This window comes from Synchiropus splendidus, chromosome 1 (genome assembly GCF_027744825.2).
Source record: "Synchiropus splendidus isolate RoL2022-P1 chromosome 1, RoL_Sspl_1.0, whole genome shotgun sequence".
NCBI lineage: Eukaryota > Metazoa > Chordata > Actinopteri > Syngnathiformes > Callionymidae > Synchiropus > Synchiropus splendidus.
In genome coordinates this window covers 62035296-62060131 of record NC_071334.1, presented here as the reverse complement: position 1 = coordinate 62060131, position 24836 = coordinate 62035296, and the positions used below count along the sequence as shown (strand labels likewise).

General features: G+C 43.9%; 1 protein-coding gene across 1 annotated transcript in view; it reads right to left on the bottom strand.

Moving 5' to 3' along the window:
- Nucleotides 1-1229: 1229 nt before the first annotated feature.
- Nucleotides 1230-24836, bottom strand: part of LOC128752509 (ephrin-A5b-like) — a 47610-nt gene continuing 24003 nt past the window's right edge. Inside the window, exons 2-5 of the mRNA XM_053853785.1 lie at nt 8679-8971; nt 4814-4879; nt 4646-4726; nt 1230-3765 (exon numbers count right to left, since the gene is read on the bottom strand). Coding sequence (XP_053709760.1) covers nt 3644-3765; nt 4646-4726; nt 4814-4879; nt 8679-8971 — 562 coding nt within the window. The 3' untranslated portion in view covers nt 1230-3643. The remainder of the gene's footprint in view (nt 3766-4645; nt 4727-4813; nt 4880-8678; nt 8972-24836) is intronic.

Here is a 24836-nt window from a genome sequence, read left to right as displayed (position 1 = left end):
AAGCGCCCCTCAAGGCAGCAGACTTTAGGGTGCTGTTTGGATGAGTTTCTGGAGCTACGTGAGCATCAGGTCTGTGATTGGCTGCAGCTGATGTGCACTTTGTCCAGTGCCCCACAAGCAGCGTATATTGAACAGGAAGCTGTTTCCTCCAGAAGACAATGACTTAAATTTATGTGCTGTTGAACACTCTGAACACCTTCTATTAACAATGATAAACAAACTGTACAGCAAACAACCTTATAGCTAAGTCGGACTACAACAAGACAAAGAAAACCAAATGCACCTGATTCTGTCTTCAATGACTCTAAGTTAATGTACACAGCTTCAAACATTAGTCATTCTAAAATAGATGACTAACTCTCTAGTCCAGACCTGGGCAAAGTGCGGCCCGGGGGCCAAATGTGGCCCTTTCACTGTATTTATGTGGCCCTCCAGGAGTCAGAGTAAAACTGTAAAATTGACGTTGTCTCTGACATTTTTGCATTGTTTTTTTTTACATTTTTTTTTAGAGGGATTTCTTGTCCCTTTAAATACATCAGAATTAAAAGTAGATTTTGAAATGAATGCGACACATTGAGGAAATGGAATATGGTTTAAATTAAATAAAACACAACAAACCAACATTACCATTATATAATCTGGCCCCTTAGGAAATTTAATTGCCCACCTCTGCTCAAGTCCAAGTCAGAGTAACTGTTCACTAAGAGGGTAAAACAGTGACAGAAGCTGACCATGTAGTTAGTGTTACAAAATCAATAGTTTGGAAAATGTTGTGAAATGATCTTCAGCTGCCGCAGTGCGTAATGGGACTAGTCAGATTAGAGAGGCCTTTTGACGGGGCATGGTCATGAACAGACAGCCAGCGATGCGTCGCAGACCTTGAATGGTCAGACAGGCACATAAACATTTTGAGGTGAAGGCGACGTGTTTTCCTGTCTTCAGTGCAAATGACCTTGCAGTCTTGTGTCATTAGATTCCAGACATGGAATCACACTGAGGATGGGAGTTGACTGGAGAGATTTGGATATTTCATGTTCAACTAGTGAGTGTTAGAACAACTTTTATTTTCCCCTTTTAAACCTGTAACCAAACGGCTCATCCTCCAAACATTCTGACAGGAATAATGCATTTTCCAAACATTTCTTGACTTGAGACGTCAATAACATTCAATAACCAAGACTGCATGAGTTCAACGACAAAGAAATATTTATTAAATCTTTTTTGTTGCAGTTAGTTATAGCTGCTCAAACACGTGTATATACAAAAAAATGGCATCTTTGTAGAAAAGTCTTGTGTGGGATTGAGCAGGAACAGAAGACGGGAATCATTAGGCACAAGGTACAGGTACAGCTTCTGAATCGAGCTTGAAAGCAACAACAGTTGACGCTCCAGTGGGTGAAAAGCAGACAAACCAAAACAGAAGGTGTTTCGATTCTGGCAGCATGAAACGGCCGAGACTTTTCTGTAAATATGAACTGCACGAGAACTACCTCCTGTTGTTTCAAGCTTCTGCACCGACTTGAGTCCACTGCCTCTTCAGCTTAGAAGCTGGATGTGATGTTACTAAGTTTGAACATTTGGACAGAGAAGATAACTGGAATAAAAGTGGCGACGGAGTCTATGCGGAGTTATAGAAAAGTGTACAGTACAAAAGAAGCAGAAGCATTTTTGTAAATATCAAACAATGGCCTTTTTTTCTCAAGAGAAATGATCTGTGTGAGCATCTTTGGATACACGGTATCCACGCATCTAATCGGTGGGCTAAAGTCGTCGATGGCGTTGAATCCTTCCACAGAAGCTTTCAAGAAAATGTAAATTATAAAACGTAACTGATCTGTTGACATCCATCACTGTGGCGCTTTGTTTCTATAAACTGGGTGAAACGGACATTTTAGTACCAGACTAGCAGTGCGAGTGCCGCGAGCTGCTCAGATTATTCGGGGATTTTTGATTCATGTGCTCATAAAAAGATGAGTGAAAATTCACAACACAGTGACATGCAGATGCTCAAGTGACGGGCAGGTGACGATTTACCAGGAAGTGATGCTACAGTCTGATCGATTAATATAGGTGAGAAAGAGCCGGCTCCCACTGCTGGTCAACTATAGCAAGAACGCTCATGATGATGCCGGTGTTAAAATGATAGTTATTCCACTCATAATCCATTGCTGAATCTCCAACACGACACAGGAGACACTCACACTCAGGGTGATGACTCTGAACGGCTGTCAATTCCCGGCAAAAAGGCGAATATGATCCAAGCATGGACAGGTTGTTGGGATCCAGAAGTCATTTGTCTTCACTTAACTGAGATGAAAATGTTAATCCAGCAGGCTCTCTCACACCCAGAGTCATCAGGCGGCAAACTCTGACACTCGTTCACATTTACACTCAAATGCCTTCCAAGAAAAGTGTGACACAGTGATGCAAATACATGGTGCAGACGTTTGAAGAAAACTCACTCAGTATCAACCCATTCCCCAAAAACTATAAAAGGTGCCCCAGTCTCTTGTTCCATCACGTCCCCGCTGCACCAGTTTTGGGTTCTAACCGCGGGACATCTGAGGCCAGACTTCACCAAACCGTGAGCTGCTGGACTTCAAGAAAAAATAAAAACAAGAAGGGTTTGAAAGTGGACACATCCCTGAATAAACATTTCATCTATATACAATATGTGTTACCATGACAGTGATTCACAAAAGCAATAGCGGACTACATCTACGCTTGTGGCATTCGTTAAAGACAAACACACATGAGCTATGATTTCTACACCCTGACATCACATCAGACTTTTCTTTCTTGTTAACATAATTAAAAACCACTTAGTTTCAACTGAAGAACCGTGTATGTCTTGATTGTACCAGATGTTTTTTTGTCTTTTTTTTCCTGCTTAGCTATTGTACTTACAAACCAGAAGAGAGAGAACCGAAGAAACATCACAATAAATAGGAGAAATATCTACGTAAATACTGTACACCCATGTCATGTCGGCTGCTACAACGGTGTTTTATTAAAGACAAACTCACTCACTTCTAACCAGAACTAACGGATCAGTGCCTTTTTTTTTGTTTACTTCTCAATGAGCGTCTTCCGCAGATAATACATGCAACTCTATTTTAACCTGAGAAGAAGGTTGTATTGCGAAAGGCCTGCCCCCGTGGCCCCGGCAACTGTCTCCTAGCAACAACTCCTTTTATGTTTGGCCCATGTGAGATGAGTAATCCAACGATCTTCTTGGTACTGATGTGGATGTTGATGGAGGAAACGTGAACAGAAGAGCATGTTGTAAACTTTGACGAATCCTTCTTCACTCTTTAAACACAAGAGCAGACTGACTGGAGTGTGTGTGTGTGTGTGTGTTGTGTGAATCTGTGTGCTTATACACACTTAGCGTTCTGTCAACAGTAGAAAGTCCGAGCGAGCGCCTTATCGTCTCGAGTCTCAGTAAAAGGCGTGTAACTCAGCGATGTCGAAGGCTTCGAGTGTCCGAGTCTCTTCCTCTCACATCTTCTTTTTTTCATTCAAAGAGATTGTCAGTGGTTATCTTTTTCTTTTAAAGTGCTCCTTGGCGGGAGGGGTTGCAGAGCAGGGCGGCCCGTGGTCCAGTCAGGACAGTGCATTCGAGGCGGACGCCTCAAAGACGCTATAAAGACACGGCGGAGGCCAGCAGCAGCGCGGCGCTCAGCAGAGGGAGTGAAGTTTGTCGCTGGACGGCTGAGTTTGCGTCCCGACGGCGAGGTTTGGGCGACTCGTGACTGCTGTCGTCTGTGGAGGGAAACAGGACGGGTGTGAATTTCATACACACACACACACTGCTCAGATATTAAAAGAAAACCCAGATGAAAATACACTTTTGTACCATCGGGCTTATTCGCTACATCTGCATTAATTTTGATTACTGTTATTTATTATTAATTTATATATTATATGTCCTAAAACCTACACATATTTAGACGCTAATATCTCGCTACACATTTTACATTCATAATTTTACATGTTCTCACTTTGAATTTATTATTTCCATATTTCAATATCTCTATATTTTTTATTGCATATATATATATTTTTTTTTTTTTTTTAATTTCCGCACGTGTTTCCTGATGATTGCACACAAACGCATAAAACAAAACTAAAAACAAAAACAAAAAAAGACAGGCAGACAAAAATCAAGATGCAACGGAAACAAAAACCCACATGCAAACGCACACAGACACATGGTTCACATTCTGATACAAACATGTCAAAAATGAACACACACACACACACCTTTGTTTTGCTATATTTGTGAGGACCTCTCATTGACATAATGCATTCCCCAGCCTCTCACCCTTAACTTAACCATCCCAAACACGTGGCTAACCTTAACCAGGACTCTGAACCAAACTGAAACCTAATCATAATAACCCTCTAAACCTTGTGAGGACAGGCCAAAATGTCCTCACAAGACACTTGGCTGGTCAAGACTTGGTACTCACACATATGGCAAAACATGCCGACGCACACAGACAGATACACACGGCAGTGACCGAAATAAAAAGGTACACGCACATGAGAAACACGCGTGCACATGTGATCTCACAGGAAAACTTTCCTTGCGTGTCACACACACACACACACACTAGTAACGCACATGCAGTCTACACACCTCTGGGTTCTAGAGAGTTGTGTGAGTTGTCGTTGAAGTCGACTCCCTCCTGCACGCTGCCAGAATTCCTCACACAGTTGTCTGTAGGAAACAGGGAGAAGGAGAAGGAGAGATTAGTTGAAGCTGATCGCGCTCATGGCTCCTGCTGTGGCGATCAGGTCGACTCACTTTGAGGCCGGACGAAGACTTTGAGTCGGAGGCAGCTCCTTCTTCCCTTCGAGTCGGTCAGGGAGGCTGTGGAGATAACCCAGTCAATAACTGACCTGACCAATGTCTCCTAACACATGAGGCTCACCAGCTTACGCGTCAGACACCAGTTCTACTGACAGTGTTTTGCCAGGTTCATAACATGACAGTTGCTCTTGTCAGGATCTTTGATCACAATTCATCCAACCTTTTGCAGCCTCTATGTATTTTCATCCGTTCGGTATTGCTTACTCTGAATCTTCACCCCTCCCCCTTCACTTCAGCGATGTTTCTCACTGTCGCCTTCATGAAAAGTTTTAAGATCGTGTGGCTGATGATTGATGTTGTCCTTGAGCAGGAGCCCCCAGACACTTAGAAAGAACCCATTACAGAGCAAAACAAACTCCAAACTTAATCAGCATATATCATATTCAACCATATACCTTGACACAGGCTTCATCAGCACAAAAGCCGGTGAATCATCTTAGACGCGGGCCGCGACAGAAAGTTCATTTTGTGAATGAAATTTGTACAAACTTCACAATCCAATCGTCTCATTCACCTTGATAGAATTGTTGCGTAAACAAGTCTGACCATGACCGTTCTGACAAGCGAAGTTGGTGGCCAAACTCTGTGTGAGTTTGGGGTGAGACTTACTCAACGGAAGGTACCTGGCGGCCGACAAACTTAGCCGCTGACTCAGCAGTTTGTGAGCTTTGCGAGAGACATTTTAAGCCGGACGGCGTCGGACGCATCTTCTGTTCATTGTCACACTCTTCACCAGAGCAGCGCTCACTTGTTCGTAGCAATTACTGACCCATTCTGTCGACAATTAGTCTGCAGAATACTGATGGAGGTGGTACGCTGTGTTTTCACCCTCCGAATCCAATTTCCTGCCGTTCCCCATTGTTAAAGTCTGCCAAGATTAAATCTCTTGTTGCTTGTAATCATCCAGGGGAGCAAAGGAAATGAATTGCCACTGATGCGGAATTAATGACTGCATTTTTCTCAGGTGCCTCCAGTTTTATCTTCAGGAATCATCTTTTATCTCAGCCCTATCTGTGACATCGCCTCTTCAGGTATGTTTGGATACCCACACCCAGACTCTCTCCACACTCAGCTTATGACTCCTTCTTCCAGACATTTTTATAAAAAGCGCCGTCGGGGCGAGAGCTCAACTTCCAGTGAAATATTTGAAGAGAAGTAGTACGAGAAGTGATGTCAATCACACTGCTTCTGCCAGCGTCAGCAAGTGTCAAGTGTCCCAGCTCGGGACCCGGCGGCACGGACAGGATGACTCTTTGTCTCCATTTCCTGTCTCTGAATCACCCCTGTCTTTCTCCTCATCCCTGCCTCTCATGTCGTCCGCTGGTGTCCAGCCTCATAAAAATGTTCTTCATAGAACATGAGTGGCAGGTTTATTGAGGTGGACTGTTGACAAAAGAAGCCAGAATCAGACCCCTGTCACGGTCTGCCGGGGAAAAATAACATTTTTGTTTTGAGTGAATTTTTTTTTCATTTAGTCCTACAGGTGGAGGTTTGCTATGATTCTATATCATAAAGATAAGACACCAATATGTGAAAGCTAGTGATGGTAAATTGTAGACACTTAAAACAAACTTTAAATACTCAACTGTTACAATTAATTTTGAGGGTCTGGAATGCAAATGGAGAAACATTTACACTGTCTTCTGCACTCCATCCAAGAAAATCAAACTGTCACTCCACCAATTACTGTCTCTCCTGTCATCCTCTGAGGTCAGAGTCTGGCTGCTCTACCCTCCAGCGCCAAGTGGAGACGGAGCATTACTCAGGTCATTCAGCTGCTTCCTGGCCACGATGACAGCGAAGCCGCCCAAGTAACACGCTCAGACACACTTAACAGGTTCAGTCAGGTGTGCTGTCACAGGGCTGGTCACACACTCGGCAGACCGCTTAAGAGGGTCAAGCCTGTGTGTGACTGCGGGGTAAATTACACAAACCGAGATCAGATGTTTTTCATTTAAATATCGGTTTATCTTGGCGAACAAAGTCCTTTGTGTTTGCTTCAGCCAAGAGGGGCTGAAAGGAACCCGGCAGGCTGCTGGTATTCATATCATCTGCTACAATCTGGGCGATGGCGCAGGAGCCAGGCGTTCGCAGCACATAGGCTTCACAGTGAGACAGTCTCTCCTCTCACACAGGGTGAGCCAGACTCTCAACTGTCTCCTCTGAAAATTGGATTTCTATCCCCCGAGATTAGGCTCGGGCTTCCCCGCACGACCATCGCTCTATTAGAAAAACATGCCTCCCTCCGCAGCCCGGACTGCAAGGACTTTGGTGTCATCTGACCTTTGACCTGCACGGACCAGCCTTAATTCGGACTCAGAAAAAGGCCAGACCTCCTGCAGGTCTCCATCTGCCTGTCTGTAAGGACCACAGCCAAGTACAGGTGTCACCTATTTGACAAGCCCCGCCTCTGGTTTCCCCTGCCTCAGGCGGACGTCCATCTCCGCAGCAGGAGACAAAGAAGCGCCTGTCTGCGGTAGGACAGGGAGACATGAAGCTCATTCAATATGTCATTTACATGACCACCTAACAGATCCCCCAACCATATACAATACACGGATTATCCTCCTGCTATTGTTGCTGCAGCCAACACGGAATGTGACACTGATACCTGGAGCAGATACTACACAAACACAGTTTGTGTGTCTGAAAGATTCTGCTGGGAAAAAGTATGACGACACCTTGATACAGAAGTCGAGGTGAAGAGATAGAGGAGAGAATCTTCCAATGTCATCGACTTCAACATGGCTGCTATATCGAACTTCCTAATTTAATTCTCTGTTATTGTATTATTCTGACTAAAAAAAGGGAAAGTGATCCGCTATCAAAACACTTAGAATTGTGTTTACTGTTGTGGTTCCTATAATTGGCTTCAGTTCAAAGTCAGAGGCCACAAGTGACAGATAAGTCCACCCGGGGGGCCGCCGTATCTTCTCCAGACCTCTCTTCTGCCCCATCACTTAGAACAACACAACTTTCCAGCTGCTTGTTTTTCCTGAGTGCGCGGAGGACCAGGAGAAAGCTGAGCTCACACTCTTCACTCCCAAACCTCAAGAGCGACTCATGTTTGGGCAAAACTCACATTACAGGGACTTCCAAAACATTATTTTCCTTTCCAGCATTCCAGGACGATACTGATACTCTAGTCTGATCCAAACTGAACATAAAAGGACACTGAGTAACAACACATTTAGTCAAATAATCCTGTCTGTGATGTGCAAACAATAGAAAGAGGGGAAAAATGTTTTGACACAGAGCTGGTTATTATCTGGCCACATATGGCCACTGACACGATGAGATCTTGTTTCCTGTTATTTTTTCACATTTATTTCTACATCTCACCTCATTTCTAACTATTACATTTTTAAATAAATTCCACGTTTGTCTCTCAATACATGTCATGGTTGCAGAGAGCACATTCAAACTAATGTTGATAATAGTGATGTAAAAAATCCCTCAACTAAAATGCTAAAATATTATTACCCCCTTGGTGAATTTTCCCGCTGTTTCCCCGGTTCAATTTGAATCCTGATACATGGCTGCCAATTCCATTTATATTGTGATTGTCATAAAAAAGAGATTTCCTTGAGCTCAAATCAGTGTCTTTTTAGCTAGAATTGGATACAATGTGATGTCATCCGAACCCACCAAGAAATACAGAAATACATATATTTAAAAATGGCTAACTATACATGACAATATTTTTCTCCACACCCATAGTGCTTTTTTTTTCCTTAATACCATAGCAGAAGTGACTCTAATGAATAACGTTGCAACCACAGTGGACTTGAATACTCACAGATGTAGTAGTACTCTCTGCCTGGGCGGAACTCAAAACCCAAAGAGAATGGCGTGAAGAGCTGGAACTTCTCCGAAAACTTCAGCGGTCCATTGGGCGACAGAGGGCTGTTGCAGTCCCAACGCTTGAAGCCCTTGGCGGTGTGGTCGCATGAGCTGTAGCCGTCATAATTCACCATGTAGAGGACGTAGCGCTCCGCCCTGTCGTCGGACATGGGGTTCATGTAGTGAGGACAGTAGACGTCCAGGTAGTCATTGATGCAGACGTCGATGTGGTAGTCACCGCGGTAGAACCTGGAAGAGGTTAAAGACGTCAGTGATGGTCCTCTTTTCAGCCATAAACACAACAGTATGTTGACAGATATGTGCGTTCTAACCTCACAATAATGAATACATGAGCTACAAACATCATCCTCATACTAACAGCTTTATGCTGAGGACAACAGCTGAGCAGAGAGTGAGCACACGTGTGCAGACAGAGGAGGAACAGACAGACACATCCAGCCTTGCAACTGCCCGGATTTTAATTAAAGTCCAAAGCCATAATCGAATCTCAGCCATACACAAATGGACAGAAAACTCTTCTGGCACAAGCTAGTCACTCCTAAGCCATATATCAATGTCAGTGGCTCCACAGTGATGACATGTGCTGCCGCTGAAATTAAAGTCCCACCGCGTTACGGGGCTAATCCCCTGGTTAGCATGTGCCTTTTGCAGATTTAAGAGGCTCCTGCTGTAGAATGAGATTTTCATTAGCTCAATATGACAGCTTGATGAAGGAGCCCCTCGTGGACCCTCTGAGTCCAGGAAAATTGGGGCCGGAGTCCAACCGTCCTCGAGTCCAGATTTTGGCTCATTGGAATCACGTGCTCCGTTCCAAAGAGCAGCCCTTGCTCCAGGTGGCCACACAGGTTCCTCACACAACTTTTAACAGCCAGAATAAAACTTTACTACTGGTCAGGTGGATGTTGAGGTGCAGCTGTTGTTTGACAAGAGGTACGTGTTCCGGTTGAAGTGGGCAGCATAAAGGATGTGTGCGTTAGGTGGCCCGGAGGGAATATCAAATGATCATTAGAGAGATTGGAAATGTGGACGGATTAGCAGTGTCCTTTTCTATTTTAGCCAAGACTGACGCAGCAAGGTTGGCTCTGTCTCAAGCATGTGGTTTTGACTCACGCCACAGAAGAAATATGTTTAACTAAACTAAACACAAATCGATGACCAGTTCAATCCATTCAAGAACCCCCAAAATAAAGCTTTCATTTGCCCTACGACACCTTCATTCTCTTCAAAATGCTTCACTTAAAAAGGACGGCTCATCTTAATAAGACAGTTTCAATAATTCCTCTGTTCAATACTTTTCCTGTTCGAGAAACCAAATCCGCTTGAGCCCACGATATCAAATTCCCGAGACATCTGTCCCCTCATGTCACCGCGAGAGCCATTTAAAAGTCTCCTTCACTCATTTAAAGTTTCACGTCGGGATTTCCGCGATTGTTGTTTCCCACTTCTGTTTGCAAAGGCTATTTAACAAGTCATTAAGCTCTGGCAGGACTGATGGAAACGCCGGTGTGTTTTCCTCTTCCACCGAGCCACAGGAGGTTTGGGGAGCAAGTCGGGGCTTCAGAGAGAAAAACAATCAGACCTTGACATTAAATGTAACATTACGGTTGGGCAGTTCAGAATCGGTTATAAACGTGTCACAATGAGCTATTAGCCAAGCAGAGCGCCTAGATCTCAAATCCCTTTGTCTCGAGGATTAATGATCTCCGATTGGCTGAATGACTCAGGGCTTATCAATGAATCTGTAACCTGAGCTCTTAGCAAAGCACATTTCTACGGATAATCCCTCTTTTCAGCCAGCTCCCTGCTTGTTTGCTTTCTTGATCCCCATCTGCTGTGTTTGCCCCTCTTGTTGGCCCGACGATGGCGGAGGTATGATGGAGTCACGACATGGTGCGCGGCTTCAGAGGGAGATGGAGGTGGTCCAACGCTTGTGTTCAATGCAACTCAATTTCAGCAAATGGTTGACTCATGCACAGTCTGGGAGTCATTAAGTCAACTGAGCTCTCTCTTTCTGCCTCTTGCTTTATTATTTAAGTATTCTGAGTGTTGCCACAATGTTTGCTTTGATGCATCATTGTTTGCTCTGCAGTGGGACATCTGGGAACGGAGTAGGAAGCTGAAAGTGGATGCTTTGTCAGACACTAGCTCACGTGTGGTCACGCTCTGTGAAGTAAAAACCTGTGTGCGCCGCTTTGTTGCCATACATTTCAACATTTCTTTTGTTCGGCGAATGCTGGCCTTACATTCGGACGTCCTATTCAACTGCGAAACTTCCAATTGTAATGCAGTGCAGACCCTAATACTTTCTGTGGATGTTGCTTTAATGTTGCTAAGAAAATCAACCTATTGGCTAGTGGCCCGTGAACCACATCCGTCCCACACGAGTTGCAATGCATGTTCCGGGTTCTTCCTAGGATGTTTCTTTCCCAGCGTAGGGGTGTTTCCCAGGTGGATAGGGGTTTCACAGACCTCCTTGAATGGTCTACCTAATAAGGATGAGATGACTGAAGTACTTATTCAGTTTCTGTTTATGCCCAGCCACTTTGGGCGAGAGGTGAGGGACACCCTGAACAGGTCGCCATGTGCTCACAGAGCACACAGAGACTAGTCTCGCACCTACAGGCGTTCTGACTACCCAATACACCTTTGTATGTTTTTAGACTGTGGGAGGAAACTGGAGTGCCTGGAGTAAACCCACATAAGCATAGGTTGAACATACTAACTCCACACAGAAAGGACAGATGTTGCCCCGAGATGGAAGAGAACCTACAAACCTCTTGCTGACCTGTCTTTTTCCTTTATCCAAGCAAAGGAACTCAGGTAGTGTCGCAGGCTGTTTGGACAGTAGCCATTTTGTTTTCTGGTCGAACAGAACATTTCACCCTTGAACACATGTAACTGATGGCCCCTGCTACAGTATATTGGCCCTTAAACCAAATCCAACATGCACCTTATGGTTAAGGCAGCTATAGAAACCAAATTGCATGATTGTTTTGACCCGCACAACTATTTCTCTGGAGGTCAGAGTTACGGGTGGAATCAGATGAAAGCAATAGAAAATGATTGGATTCAGAAACAAGAGGAGTGCGGGGAATAAAGGGTCACGGAGAGAATGGACTAACCCCTTCTGTTGTTTTCGTTTTGAACCAGTGTGTTGGTGTTAGCCTCCTGTGGTTCTTCCACAAACAATGAATACACACACAAACACTAAGTGATACTAAAACACCTTCATGTTTTCATAGATATTTAAGTCAACAAACCCGTGTGAACTGACTCCAAAGACAAGCAAAACAAACTTCCTGTGGTGCCCACCAGGGGGATCTCTTCACAGCCGCTGCCGCCGTCACCAAGGAGGGTCCCTTGTTGCCCTCAAGCTTGGGAGGATCAGCCCCCCCACCACCGCCCCACCTGTCCGATCATTCACAGCCTCGGAGAGAGGAAGTTAAGGCCATTATTACTTTGTTTGTTAATTATATACACATCTGTCCGAGGGCTCCCACCACATACACACACACACACAAGCTGTGTGCGTCTGCAAAGGGCCTCCCTTCACACTGACAGGAGAAAGATGGGAAAATGGAGCCTGTTAGGTAAAGTGTTTCTCTCCAACTGGGAATAAATTCAAGGGAGGTAAATTATTGACCACAGATTGGAAACACATTGCAGCTTGTTGAAGACAACACACATGCGCACCGCAAGCTCACACACACACACATATTCTCATCTGATGTTACAAATGACATAAAAATGGAATTATTTATTGAGTGTTTACTGTTTAAAGACATAAGAGCAACCAGGGAGTTAAATTACATATAGCAGGTTAAATTCCTTCTGACATTCATATTGGATCTAATGTGTCAGCACAAATACTTGAGAGAAAGAAGAATACATTTTACAGCATGTGCATTTATAAACCTTTCCGAACTGTGATAAAAAAAGGACTGATGGGTTTTGACCTAAAAAAATCTTCCTTGGCAGTATCTCCAAACTTCCAATGCAAAAAAAAATTTTTTTAAGTGAGTTCAACAGAAAGTATAATTTGGTTCCTGGACTTCTCTCTTTAATTTTTCAGCCAAATATTTAAAGATTAAGTTCCACATTGACGACCGGTTTTAAATAAAGGCTGTCAGCCAGGAATCACAAACGCATTTGGGCCATTTGCGATTCCTTGGTCTTTAAATGGCGCCTGCAAAATCTATTAGCCTTCACAAATTGCCGGCATGTTTTGGACAATATGAGATCTAAATTTTAGCTTTACATTCAAGTCACAAACGTCTATTTCAACAAAGTTGGTGTTAATGTTGCGTCAAACTTGATGTTTATTTCAGGACCAGCTCAATAAAATGCAAACGGCATTTTAAAAATTACAGCCGAGTCCTGTTAGACACAGTCACTTGGGTGTCAGAAGGGTCAGAGCAACTAACGCAGCGCGGGGCTCGAATCACCGCACACATTTGCACAAACAAATGCACGAACACTGTAAAACCTCAGGGGTCCAATGAGCTCCAAGTCATAAACCAAATCTGTCCTAAAGATGGAAGCACTGGTTGCCATGGTGGAAACCATCCGACCGCAGGAGTGCTGCTTTTGACAAATGCATTGCACTCATACCTATGAGAGTGAATACATGCTGGCATGTGCTGCACACACACCTCCAACACATCTGATGCCACATAGCTCCAGGAGGCCCACAACAGGTCGTGACCAGAGCTGTGAATGTCCCATCAGGACGCACTGGCTGAAAGCACTGAAGATATAAATGCGATTATGACTCTCATTTCAAATCTCCATATGGATTCTGGTGTGGATGTCCCTCCACTGTGAACAGGTAGTGTCACCTAGGAGAGCGCGAGTCCCAGGACGCAGCTCAGAGGAGATCGATCTGACACCTTAGATGCCGTGCTGAGGTCAGGGGTTAGTGACAGGCCATTATTCAGCATGAGAGTATGATGGGTTGGTGTCTGAGCCCAGGTGACGGGCTGACCTCATTGTCATCTATCTTTGGAGCTGCTGAGGAATGGAAGGTGATGTATAAGAGGTCTAGCAATGTCTGAATTAAAGTGGCTGAGATTGAATATACAGTACAAACAAGACTTCATCTGAGACACTGCAACTAGACGTATTGCCTTACTTAAATGTAGTTTGGGATACTCGCTCATGCCTATGACTAAAAGTGTAATCTATTCTTGTCAAATAAATTCTCCACTGCAGATTTTACGTATCGCAAGTCAGATTTCGTCTCCGCCAGGAAACATGTTTGAGTAGTTTGTCCCTGGCCTTTGCTTGGCAAGGCCGACACTGTGACCCGCTTCCCAAGGGACGACCTGAGACCCCTGCTCTGCACAATCACTTCACTGCACCCTGGGGAGCAGCAGCCCAACTCCACACACACACACTCAGAACCCACAGCCACAGGGGGAGGGGCTGGCACTAAGGAGAGGAACCCACAACGTCTGGTCTCAATCACCCGCCCATGACAAGCTCACAGAGCCATCACACACACACACACACACATTAGTGGACACACAAAAAAACATAGGACACACACCGTAACACCAGCACTTATCCACCAGTGAGGTCTCACACACATCAAAGTGTGTGAGGCTGCCTTCCCTGAGTAATAGGCACGCTGTGGGTGACGTTAGCAGACACTAACAACTGTAATCCGAAAGAAAGAAAAAGTCGCATTCCATCGACGGGAAAGGGAAAGAAAAGAGAAGAAAAATTTGGCGAAGCACTGAATGGAGAGACAAATGTGTGAGAGGAAGCAGCAATGATGTGAGAAAATGTGACCGCTGTGAAAGACGTGGAAGGAAAAGAGTGCATCTTTGATTTAGGAGCGCTCCCACTGGTCCTCTAACAGCGAGGAGCTGTGAGTTGAGACAATGCTGCGTCTTCCGAGCTCAATGGTAAAGACATCATCATGGTGAACCATTATACACGAAATGGAGAACGTTTTTAAATATTTTCTTGCCGATATGCATCACTGGGGAGACTTTATTGTGTGTTTTTTTTTTCTTGGAAAAACATCTTGGCAGCTGGATACGCACTGGTGCACACCGAGGAGGGAGAGAAGCGAGGGAGGGGGAGGTATTCGCAAATCATGAGTTGTTTGGCTGTGGCAGAAGACAGCATGGAAATCATACAAATTCTGTGGCTATCGAAAAAAAAAAATCATGAAGCCAAGATGACTCTGAGGAGGACTGAAGAACCAAGTCTATGAAACTAGCTGAGACACAACAGTCGACAGGAGTGTTCAAGTGAAGAAAAATCAAGACATTTTGGTCAGTTTTCTAACACAAACACTCGGCATATGTTTTGTAGTCTCAATTTTAATTTGCACAAAATATGTCGAGTGCAAATCCAGGAGACTCTGTAAGGGACAGATGACCCCAAACTGGAGTCGCAACACCGGTTAGCTCAGTGAAGGGTAGATATAAAAGAGTAAATAAATGTTGCCGCGGTCAAAGCTGTGCAGTGACTGACAGGAATGTGTACAAGCACATGTTGTGATATACATCGACAATTGCACATAGGAATGAAGTTGTCCCTTCAGATTGCACAGTGAGTCTCTGAAAACAGCACATGCAACATCATGTAAGGTCTAAACATAGAAGTGCCGTTGGAGTGCCATGCATGCCAGCCCCGAGCTGTAGCACCTGGCCCGGTCAATCTGCCCCACCAAGGCTCCCGTCCTCGCTCTTCCGTCCATCAGTCAGTGGATCAAAGATCTGCACAGTGCCGCGTCCAGATCTGGACTCGGCACACTTCTGCCTCATGTCCGCCAGCGTCTCTCAGTATATTTCACATTCACAGCCACTGTAGCATGTCGACACCAGCTGAGGCTCCTCGTTCATGCGTGTGGCCATGGGCCAAGCACTGGGTCACTGAGGTGCTGAAGTGTGGTTTGTTCATTCAGAGGGTAAATCTCAGGACATAAGGACTGGATTCCCATGAATATGTACCCACTGACTGCGGGGGTTCAAAATCCCAGCGTAGGGGGCCCATTTGCTGCAGGGGAGAACCCTGCCAATGATGGAAGATTTTGGTGGTGTCAGGATCTCGGTCCACACATCACTGTCTTGCTCACTCCTACTGTGAGTGTTGTGCAAGTGTGTTTCCGTTACCTCCACCTGTTGTCGCATTGAGTTTCACTGGTATCACTGATGTTATTGATAATTCAATAAACTAAAATGTAATATAAATAATATTAGGTTAAATACAAATATAATATAGGAGGAAACAAGTAGCAGAGGTCTGCCCTCTCTGAGGGTGTCTCTGGTTTAGAGACGTGTTTTGCTCAGTATATAACAGAAATAAATTTTAATGAGAATCTATAAATAACCAGAAGAAAAGGGGGTTTAAGCAGGGATTGTACTTTTTGGTTTCACCATCTCCACCCACTGATCCCTGTCGCGAGGGGTTCAGCTTCAGCAGGGGTCCTACAAACCTGCCTCGGATTTACCACGCCGCCACAGCTGATGAATACAGCGCTCAACAGAGCTTCTTTGGGAAAATGTGTGGCGCAGATAACCAGATTTCATTTGAATAAAAAGTGTGCTGATCAAGTAGTTTGTTGTTACTAGTCAGTCAAACACCAAATAAATCAGTATGAAAACAATCCGTCTCTCTTGAACTTCACTGTTCTCTTGAGAGTGAGGATTCCTGACTGAACAGTGTCATGACCGATCCCTTCCTCCCACATAAGCTGAAGCTCATACTTTCGGAGCAACAGTCCACACGGATGTGCAGGATTGCGAACCAGGACCAGCAAACAAGTCCGACAAGGTAGACCAGACAATGAGTACACACGACCAAGAAGCAATCATGTACACGACTTTCTCCTGCGCACATCTCTGAACCTTGCTGACCCCGGATCAGCTGTTTCTCACTAAGATGAGTATCGCCCCCATGGATCAAAACAGGTTTGAGAAAGGCTTGATGGGAACCACATGTCAGCAGCTGCACGTCGGCATGGAGAGGGATTTACTGCATCCATGTGATGATGGAGAGCTCCATAAAAGCAAGCGCGAGCTGCCGCTGATAGATCATGGCGCAGCGGGTCGGTTTCCGTTTCTCAAGACGCAAAAATTCCTCACCTTGAACGTTCAGAGGAGGCGTCGGACAGATGTGGATCCAAATCCCTTCCTCTCACACTTTCACCCCCGGCCACCGTGTGTTTGAACGGGTTTACTATGCGGCTGGGTTAAATTAAGCATTTCGAAACCGAAGCCTGCCCTCTGCACATCATTATCGCCCTGTTTTGGGGAACAGACTGCAGTAATTAGCCCCAGCCGCTGAACCATGGGCCACCTCATTTAACACTCCACTTGTTGTAATTGTTATTGGAGTGGAGATAGTAGCCGGCTGTTAGACGGCAGCACGCCACTTCTCTCCTGTCAGTCTCAATATCAACAGCCTCACCTTTCAACCTCTGCATCAGGTGAGGCAAGAAATGGGTTTTTGGCTCGGCGAACTTACACAGAAGCCAGCGGTATCCACGCAGCCGATTCGGGGAGTGACAAAGTGAAGCCCACGGGCCAATTCCGGCCGGCTGAGTAATTTAATGTGGCACAAAGAAATAGTTGAAATTCAATACTAATTTCAATGTAAAAGTTGATGAGGATAGAGGGACACTCTATTCTAAAGCTCCAATAGTCTTAACCCCCTGCACTAGGAAAACGTGTGTATGGCGCTCGCTACTTCACAGGGGAGAACCCTGGCTACTACTTCTGGTGCAGGAGTGACAATAAATAAACATTTTGTTGCCTACGACTTTGACTCCCTGATTAAAGGGGACTCTATTTTTTTTAATGTAAATCTATTTAAGTCTACTTGGCGATGACTCCTCCAAAAGCAGTGGGGCAGACACACCAGATTTTTTCCTGCATGTGTATTTCGGCATGAAGGAAGCCCTTTCCTTACTAACCAGAGTAACAAGAGTACAGCATGGCATAAATAGCAAAGATCGTTTTAGTAGAGACACAAATAAATCCTGAGGGAGCAATAAACACCATCTCAACTCTCCAGTCCCAGTCTGGGGTTACATTAGTACCTTGGCAGGTTTATTTGTGTTAAAATAGAAGTGCAAGTGTGTTTTCAAAACGGGAACAAAATCCTCCCAGCAGACATGAAGTCACAAATTTATAAATTATTTACACTTACTTGATCTTATTTCCAACAGTCTGGTTGAAGCGTTAAGACGAAAGCGATGGTATAAAAAAGTGGAAAAAAAACGGTGGGAGCCATCCTAAGAAGAGAGGTGAAGACTGACAGGACATTATCGCTCAACTGCTAGTTAAACTTACATTTCTAATCTGCATGGTAATGAAGTGGATCGCAGGTTATTGCAGAGTCGTCAGCAGTGTTTCCCTTTCGGGGCACCGACACTCCGGGAGGCAAAGCCATAATCGGGACCATAACATGCAAACTGCTCATCACCAGAGATAACAAAGCAGCGCCACAGAGACTCTTAACAACCGAAAATAAGAGTCTTCTCGGCCAGACCCAACCGTCACTGTTTTTCGATTTCCCAAACTTTATTAGTATTACCACGTCGCAGTCCCTTTTCACCACAAGCTCTATGTCCAGAGTGAGGCTGATGGATCAGCCAAACATCGTGCTGCACCAGATCAGCTTTTCTTCAAAATGAGGGTCATAAATTTGAGTTGGTGGGAGTAATCCGCCGACTTATGTTCTTCCAGCATTGGATCCGTGCAGCCCTGGCCAACAAACACAGCAGCTCAGAGCGAATCAAAGGTTTTTCCCTGCACATCGAACACGTGATCCGGGATATCAAAACCATGTATATGCCTGGACATGATCTTTTTTTTCCCCCAAGAGGAAGATTGTAAAAATGTCCAGTGAGAGTTAGAAGAGTGCCGGTCATCATACAAAGTGCTTCAATGACCCTCATCCTCTGGTCTCATTTGCCTCCCAGAGGGGACCGTGTAGAGTACTTATCTGTCATCTCAGCCCTTCCTCATGTTTTTCCAAGTCACTCTAACCCTTCAACTATAATTGTTTTAATACCAACTCCCCCTCTACCATCACTAACCTCTCCTTATTGTCCTAAATGGCATGTGACCGCCATTATCGCCTCGTGGAAAGAGCGGCGTCATCATGTATGCCATCATTTTCCCCCATAACCATTAAGAATGCCATAAAAAAGAAGCACTCTCACAGCATCTTCATGTAATGGACTCCAGGCACACAGTTGGACTGGAGCTGCTTGCAATCATCAGCAGATGCTATCATTATTTTTACGACTTTGAGTACTTTGGCCCTTAATGTACATCCTTCCTCTCCTCCAGTGTTTGAACACGAGCAGGGAGAGAAAGGGGAGCAGATTAGTGGTGGGAGAGGCCATCCGGTTATCAAAACAGCCACTGGTTCGATCAATTCACGAGCCTCTGTTTTTGCGCCAACATCATTTGACCATTTAATGCCATCATCTTTTAATGCAGTCACATCTCCAACGCAGCACTGCTTCAATTCCTGACCAATCAATAGGTTCTCAAGCTAATCTTGGGAATCCGCCCGTATGACTATTTAAACATTTATAACACTGTAGTTACACAACGCTGGTTTGCTATTTAAAGAACAAAATCTACCTATTCAGGCAGCACTGACTCACCATTGAAAGGGTTTGTGTCTCTAATTAGTTTCAGCAGAAAATGCTATTTTAGACTGGGTTCTTTCTCATGATCAACGCACAAACAGGTGACAGAATATGTTGGACGCAATTTTTTTTTTGCGTAGCCTACATACAAACAATGGTGCATTGGAGTGTAAAAATTAAATTTACAACTTCTAGTAAAAGAGTTTAAACAGAGTTCCTGTCAGTGCGGCTGACACAAACAACATTAACCATCCAATGTGCAATCACATTACACATTATGTAAAATATATCTTCATCATATATATATATTTTCATTATTTAATCCTGCTTTTGGATTTGTTCTTAACAAATTTTTAAATAAAATGATTGTATAACCCAACATTTTTGCCAAATATGTGTCATCTACACCTCATCTCCGCAGGGAATCCTACATTTTGGGATGTTGTTTGAAAAGAAAGAAAAACATTGTAAATGTCAAGGGTTTCTCTTCAACATCCATTTAATTTTTATAGTGTTTTTTTTTGCTTGTAGGGGTGAGTTTCATGATTAAAAAAATCAAAATCATCAGAGATTGCATTTTGAATAATCGTAATTAATAACATTTCAATTTGACACCAGTTTCAGTGGCATCTGTTAACATGAGCTTAGACATCTGGGAGGAAATACTTCAGTGGTGAGTGAACATTTTTTGTGCTTCTTCGAACCTAATTTTTCCAACTATCAAAGTAATCCCATTAAGTCTCCTTCATCATGGATGTTTTGGTTATGACACCACAATGCGTCATGTGAACCTCCTGGATTTGTTGCTGAAAAATGCTCCCTGAGAAAACAGGCGATTAATCTGTGATGTTTGACTAAAATTTGTATTTTTTTAAAATAATTATTTGGTTCAAATTTTTATTTTTTTAAATATTAATTTCTTGGAATGTATCTCTTAAAGTCCTTAAATTCAATTGTAATAAAAAAAAAGCTCAGTATCTAAAGATGCGATCCAACTTCAACAAGACTCAAATTTGGAGCCAAAAAAAGGAAAAAAAAAAAAAGAAATCACAGTATGCCACTAAATGAAACGGCCTATGTGCATGAAAGAGCCAGTTTAGAGAAGCAGTCTGTAGTTAACAGACCTGAAATCCCTCAGCACACACACAGCTGAACTCACAGAATACACACTGCACTCACCACTCAGCGCTTTAACACACACAGAACACTTGACAAGCTCAACACTTCTCAGATACTGTTTATCCTCTGAACAACAGCCAATTATGTGCACGGGGAGACTCAGCGTGCAGCTAACCCAAATATGACAGTGACATTTGGACAGATCGCCTCTTACTCTGCTCTGCTCTGTCAAGGTTACACTAAAAGGAAAAGTCAACAATGGCTCTCATTGTGGAACTACAAACACCATTTTCATTACTTTTCCACCTTCTTCTGCATGTGTGTGCGCGTCATCTGTTAGCCCTCACTCTGGCTGCTGGACCCCGAAACTGTGATGCTTTGGGACTTGATGATGAAGGTTGTGAGCAGTTTGATGTCAGCAGTTTGGAAAGATGTGTGGGTTTTTTTTGGTTGAGTACAGCAGTTTTAAAACAAGACACAACACTGTTAAGACAAACGTTATTATCCCGGGCAAAACTGATGACTTTTCACTGACTTTATAGCCCAACAACGACATTACGACATCTAATAACAAACAAGGCATTTTGGTGCGAGCTTGGATGAGAGTGTCGGGGAAGGTGATCTACTGCGTAGGCCACAAGGACCCTGTGACTGCTCAAACTTGGTGCACATTTCAATGTTTTTCTATTCATTTTATGACTCAGCCCCAAATGTCTCACAAGGAAGGAGCATTTAAATTTCACTTTTGACATTCAGATGAGATAAAGAGGGACAGGCAATTCAGCGTTTTATTTTCTGCCTGAAGTATCGGGAGGCTAAATCCGCGTTTGACTTTTAGCCATCAATTCTAGTCCATGGCGGGCAACCGTGCTCTGGGTGAAGACATCATCTCACACACTGAAGCTGCCTGATTGGAGCGTCGGGTCATCAAGGCGGAGGAGAGGTCTCAGTTTCACACCTCCAGGTCATGGAGTGCACCTTTTCTCCGTCATTACACGCCAGCTGAGCCAAACCCAGAGGGAAACCCGAGCCCGGCCCTGCCGGCAGCTAATCCACGGCAACAAAGCCCCTCTGCCGCTCTGACAGACTGAGTGATCATCAGTCATGAAAAGCAAACTGCGCCGACCCTACTGCTATACACCCAAGTGGCTTCAGCGACTGCTCGGTGTGTGCTTGCCGTGCGTGTGATAGTGTGTGTGTGTGAGGGTGGTGTGAGGACGAGGGGTTTGATAAACGGTGTGAATGGGACTTGCCCGGGCCTGAGGTGAGACAGACCATGAGTGCAGTTGTCACATAGACAGATTGATTATTTCACCTTTTTCCACAGCAGGTAGACGCGTTAAGCTCCATAATCTCAAACTGATTGTGCTCAGGTCAAGAGTGACACAGGCGAATTTGTGCACACCCACATAGAACATGGAGGAGGCTAGGGTTACTTGCACAGATATGTGGTCCCTATTTTGAGTTCATGATTAAAATTAAATAACAAAATATTAAATAAAAGTGTGAACTCACAAAGTCACATAATTTGTTCAAGGCAGTAAAGCCCTTTTTTTCTCAGGGCAGAGTGAATGACAAGAGCATTGAAAAGGAAGTCATTGGGTTACGTCTCAGAAACACCTGAGCCTGGGAACATTGTCAAGCTGGCCGTGATGCAAGACCACTTTTTCATGTGGACACAGACGACACAAAGTCAAGAGAGAATATTCACCAAAGAGCGTTGCATAACCATCGTGTCCGACATGAATGGGTCGGAATGGCTGTTTCTCAGCGAGTGGGTTCTGATTCTCGGTGAAAAGATTGTTAGCCAGAGGCAAACCAACTACACTGAATGTCTACAAAAAGGCTATTGAGAGCCATTATTCTAATTGAACCTGTGAATGAGAGCATTCCTGCATGGGAGCCTTCTGGCTCTTGTCCCTCCACACTTGTCTCCTGGAACTACAGGACCTTGCAGCATGTGCCAGCCAGCCTCAAGAGCCTCTCACAGGCCTGTTAGCATGCTGATGGTGTAAGGTGACAAGAGCAGGCGTGGGGACGGGGCGGCACATACTTCAAATATTGCTCCCCCATAGGCTTCCCCATAAGGGAATACGTGACACTCCGCGCGTCACATGTGGTAATTGTTGAGACTTAAACAGGAAAAGTGAGAATTCCATTATTCCAAGTGAATCTCGTTCATCTTAAATACATAAGGGCGTGGATCATAAAACAGACGCACATACCTTTATATATTGGTGCAGTTCTGATTATGGAACAAATATTTCCCTAAATAAATGAACAAATAATAATTAAATTTAAAATAATTTAAAATAATATATATATTTATATTATTTTAAATTTAATTTTGTGTTGTTGTTAACTCTTATTTGTTCTTTTTATACATCTTCTAAAAAACAACAACATCATGATCACAAAGCATTAACTGTAATTACTAAATAAAACGGTATCAAAACTGTGAACGATTTAAATACAAGGACTACAAGACTTCTATCACCAACTAGTCTGTAAATCTTTTGCACTTCACTTAAGTCTTGTGAATTTTCATCAACACAAGAGTTAACCGACTGAGCCTTAAAAAAAGATCTAAAATCACAGCACATTGACTTTTAATTCCAGCTTTATTGTGTGCTACTTTTTATGGAAGCTCAGAAATATCGACCGTCTTTGTTGTCATATTTAATCTCAAGACACGTATAATGCTTTTCATTTCACGTCCACAACTGGAATGCGACTATGCAATCAGCTTGCAAACAGGCGCTGCTACGGAATTGGGAAAAAACATCCTGCTGATGAACACAAGATCAAGACTCTGCTAAAGCGGAATGCAAAATTCAGAAACTGCCGGTGGATGACTAAAGGAATGAATTCATTGTGAGCGGTCGACTCAACGTGGTTTTGAATTCTCCAGGTGCTATGTCGCACAGCATGAACAGGAATTAACACGGGAATAAATATTCACCTCATCGCCTTCATGATGTTGATCAGAAAGACAGATGAGAACACCCTCCCCACGCCACTCTGCTTTCTTCAACACAGCACTTGAGTTCACATCACATGCAAACGCAGCACAAACACACATTTGCATGGCCGCGTCCACACAGGCTGGTTGGGTTAGTCCTCCTCCAGGCGAGCCAGTATTTGACACAACTCTTTACTTCTGACACACATCGCAGAGGGTTATGTTCCAGCGCTCACATAGTGACTTGTTGCCAACTCGGACCCCGGGCCTCTCCACATGAGTGAAATGTTGGCCGTATATGGATGAGAGCGCCGAGGCAGCTGGCAGCCACAGCGGCTTGTCGCGGGCTCTGCCAGCCACTGCCCATATGAGCATCATCTGTGGCTGCGCTAAGTGGGTGGCGTTGACAGTGAACACTGCAGGCTAGGTGGACGTTACAGTTGATGAGTATTTAAATGGCCCTGAGAGGATTTCCCAGAGACTGAGAGCTCGGATAGGAACACGGCGGACTGAGATGGATAAGGCTGTACAGCCCAAACCAAGACCAAACTCTATATTAAAATAATGTTGACAAGCTCAGATTCATTTCAATAAATCTTGTGGTCCGATGGCCTACATATCTGATGAACTTAGTTTTTGACTTTCTTTTCTTGTTGGTTTATCATGTTTTTTTCTTCTCTCGCTTCACTGTCTGAGTCAGCCTTCTGTGCTGGGAAATGAGTCTTCCTTCCTAATAAGTAGCTGATGTTGTAGTGCTGTGTACAGGCCTGAATCTTGCGATACAATAAGTATCTCAATACACTTGTGACAACACAATATATTGCAATACTGACATGATATTGCATCAGTCAATATCACTATATTTGAATTATTATTAGTTACAATATCACAAGTCAGCAATAATAATAAGTAAAAATAAAAAATGAATACATTACACACATAGTTTAGTTTCGGCTGTACTGAGCAGTGGGCTAACACAAAAAGGGTGCACTTGGATGAAGTGACTGATATGATGGAGACAAATACAAATATGGAATGGATGTGTACGTGAAAAAGGACCTATAGACGGATCTATCAACATCTCATGCCATTTAAAACTTACCTGTTGTACCTCCAGTCACAACTGATAGCATCCCATCATGAAGTTACTTGCTACTTGCTTAACTTTTTTCTGCTCCGCAGCAGAGCAGAAGAACACTTATACCAGAAGTACCTTCATGTCTTCGTCTTGCACTAATACACTAAGAGTGGAGTTTGGAACGCTTACATCTCCTTGAGGCGCATTCTGAAAGTAAAGTGAACCCATCTGCTTCTACTTTCCCTTACACAAGATTTCATCACATTTAAACATTTCTTAAAGGAGTGAGACTTTGAGTTTCAGGTGTTTTGAC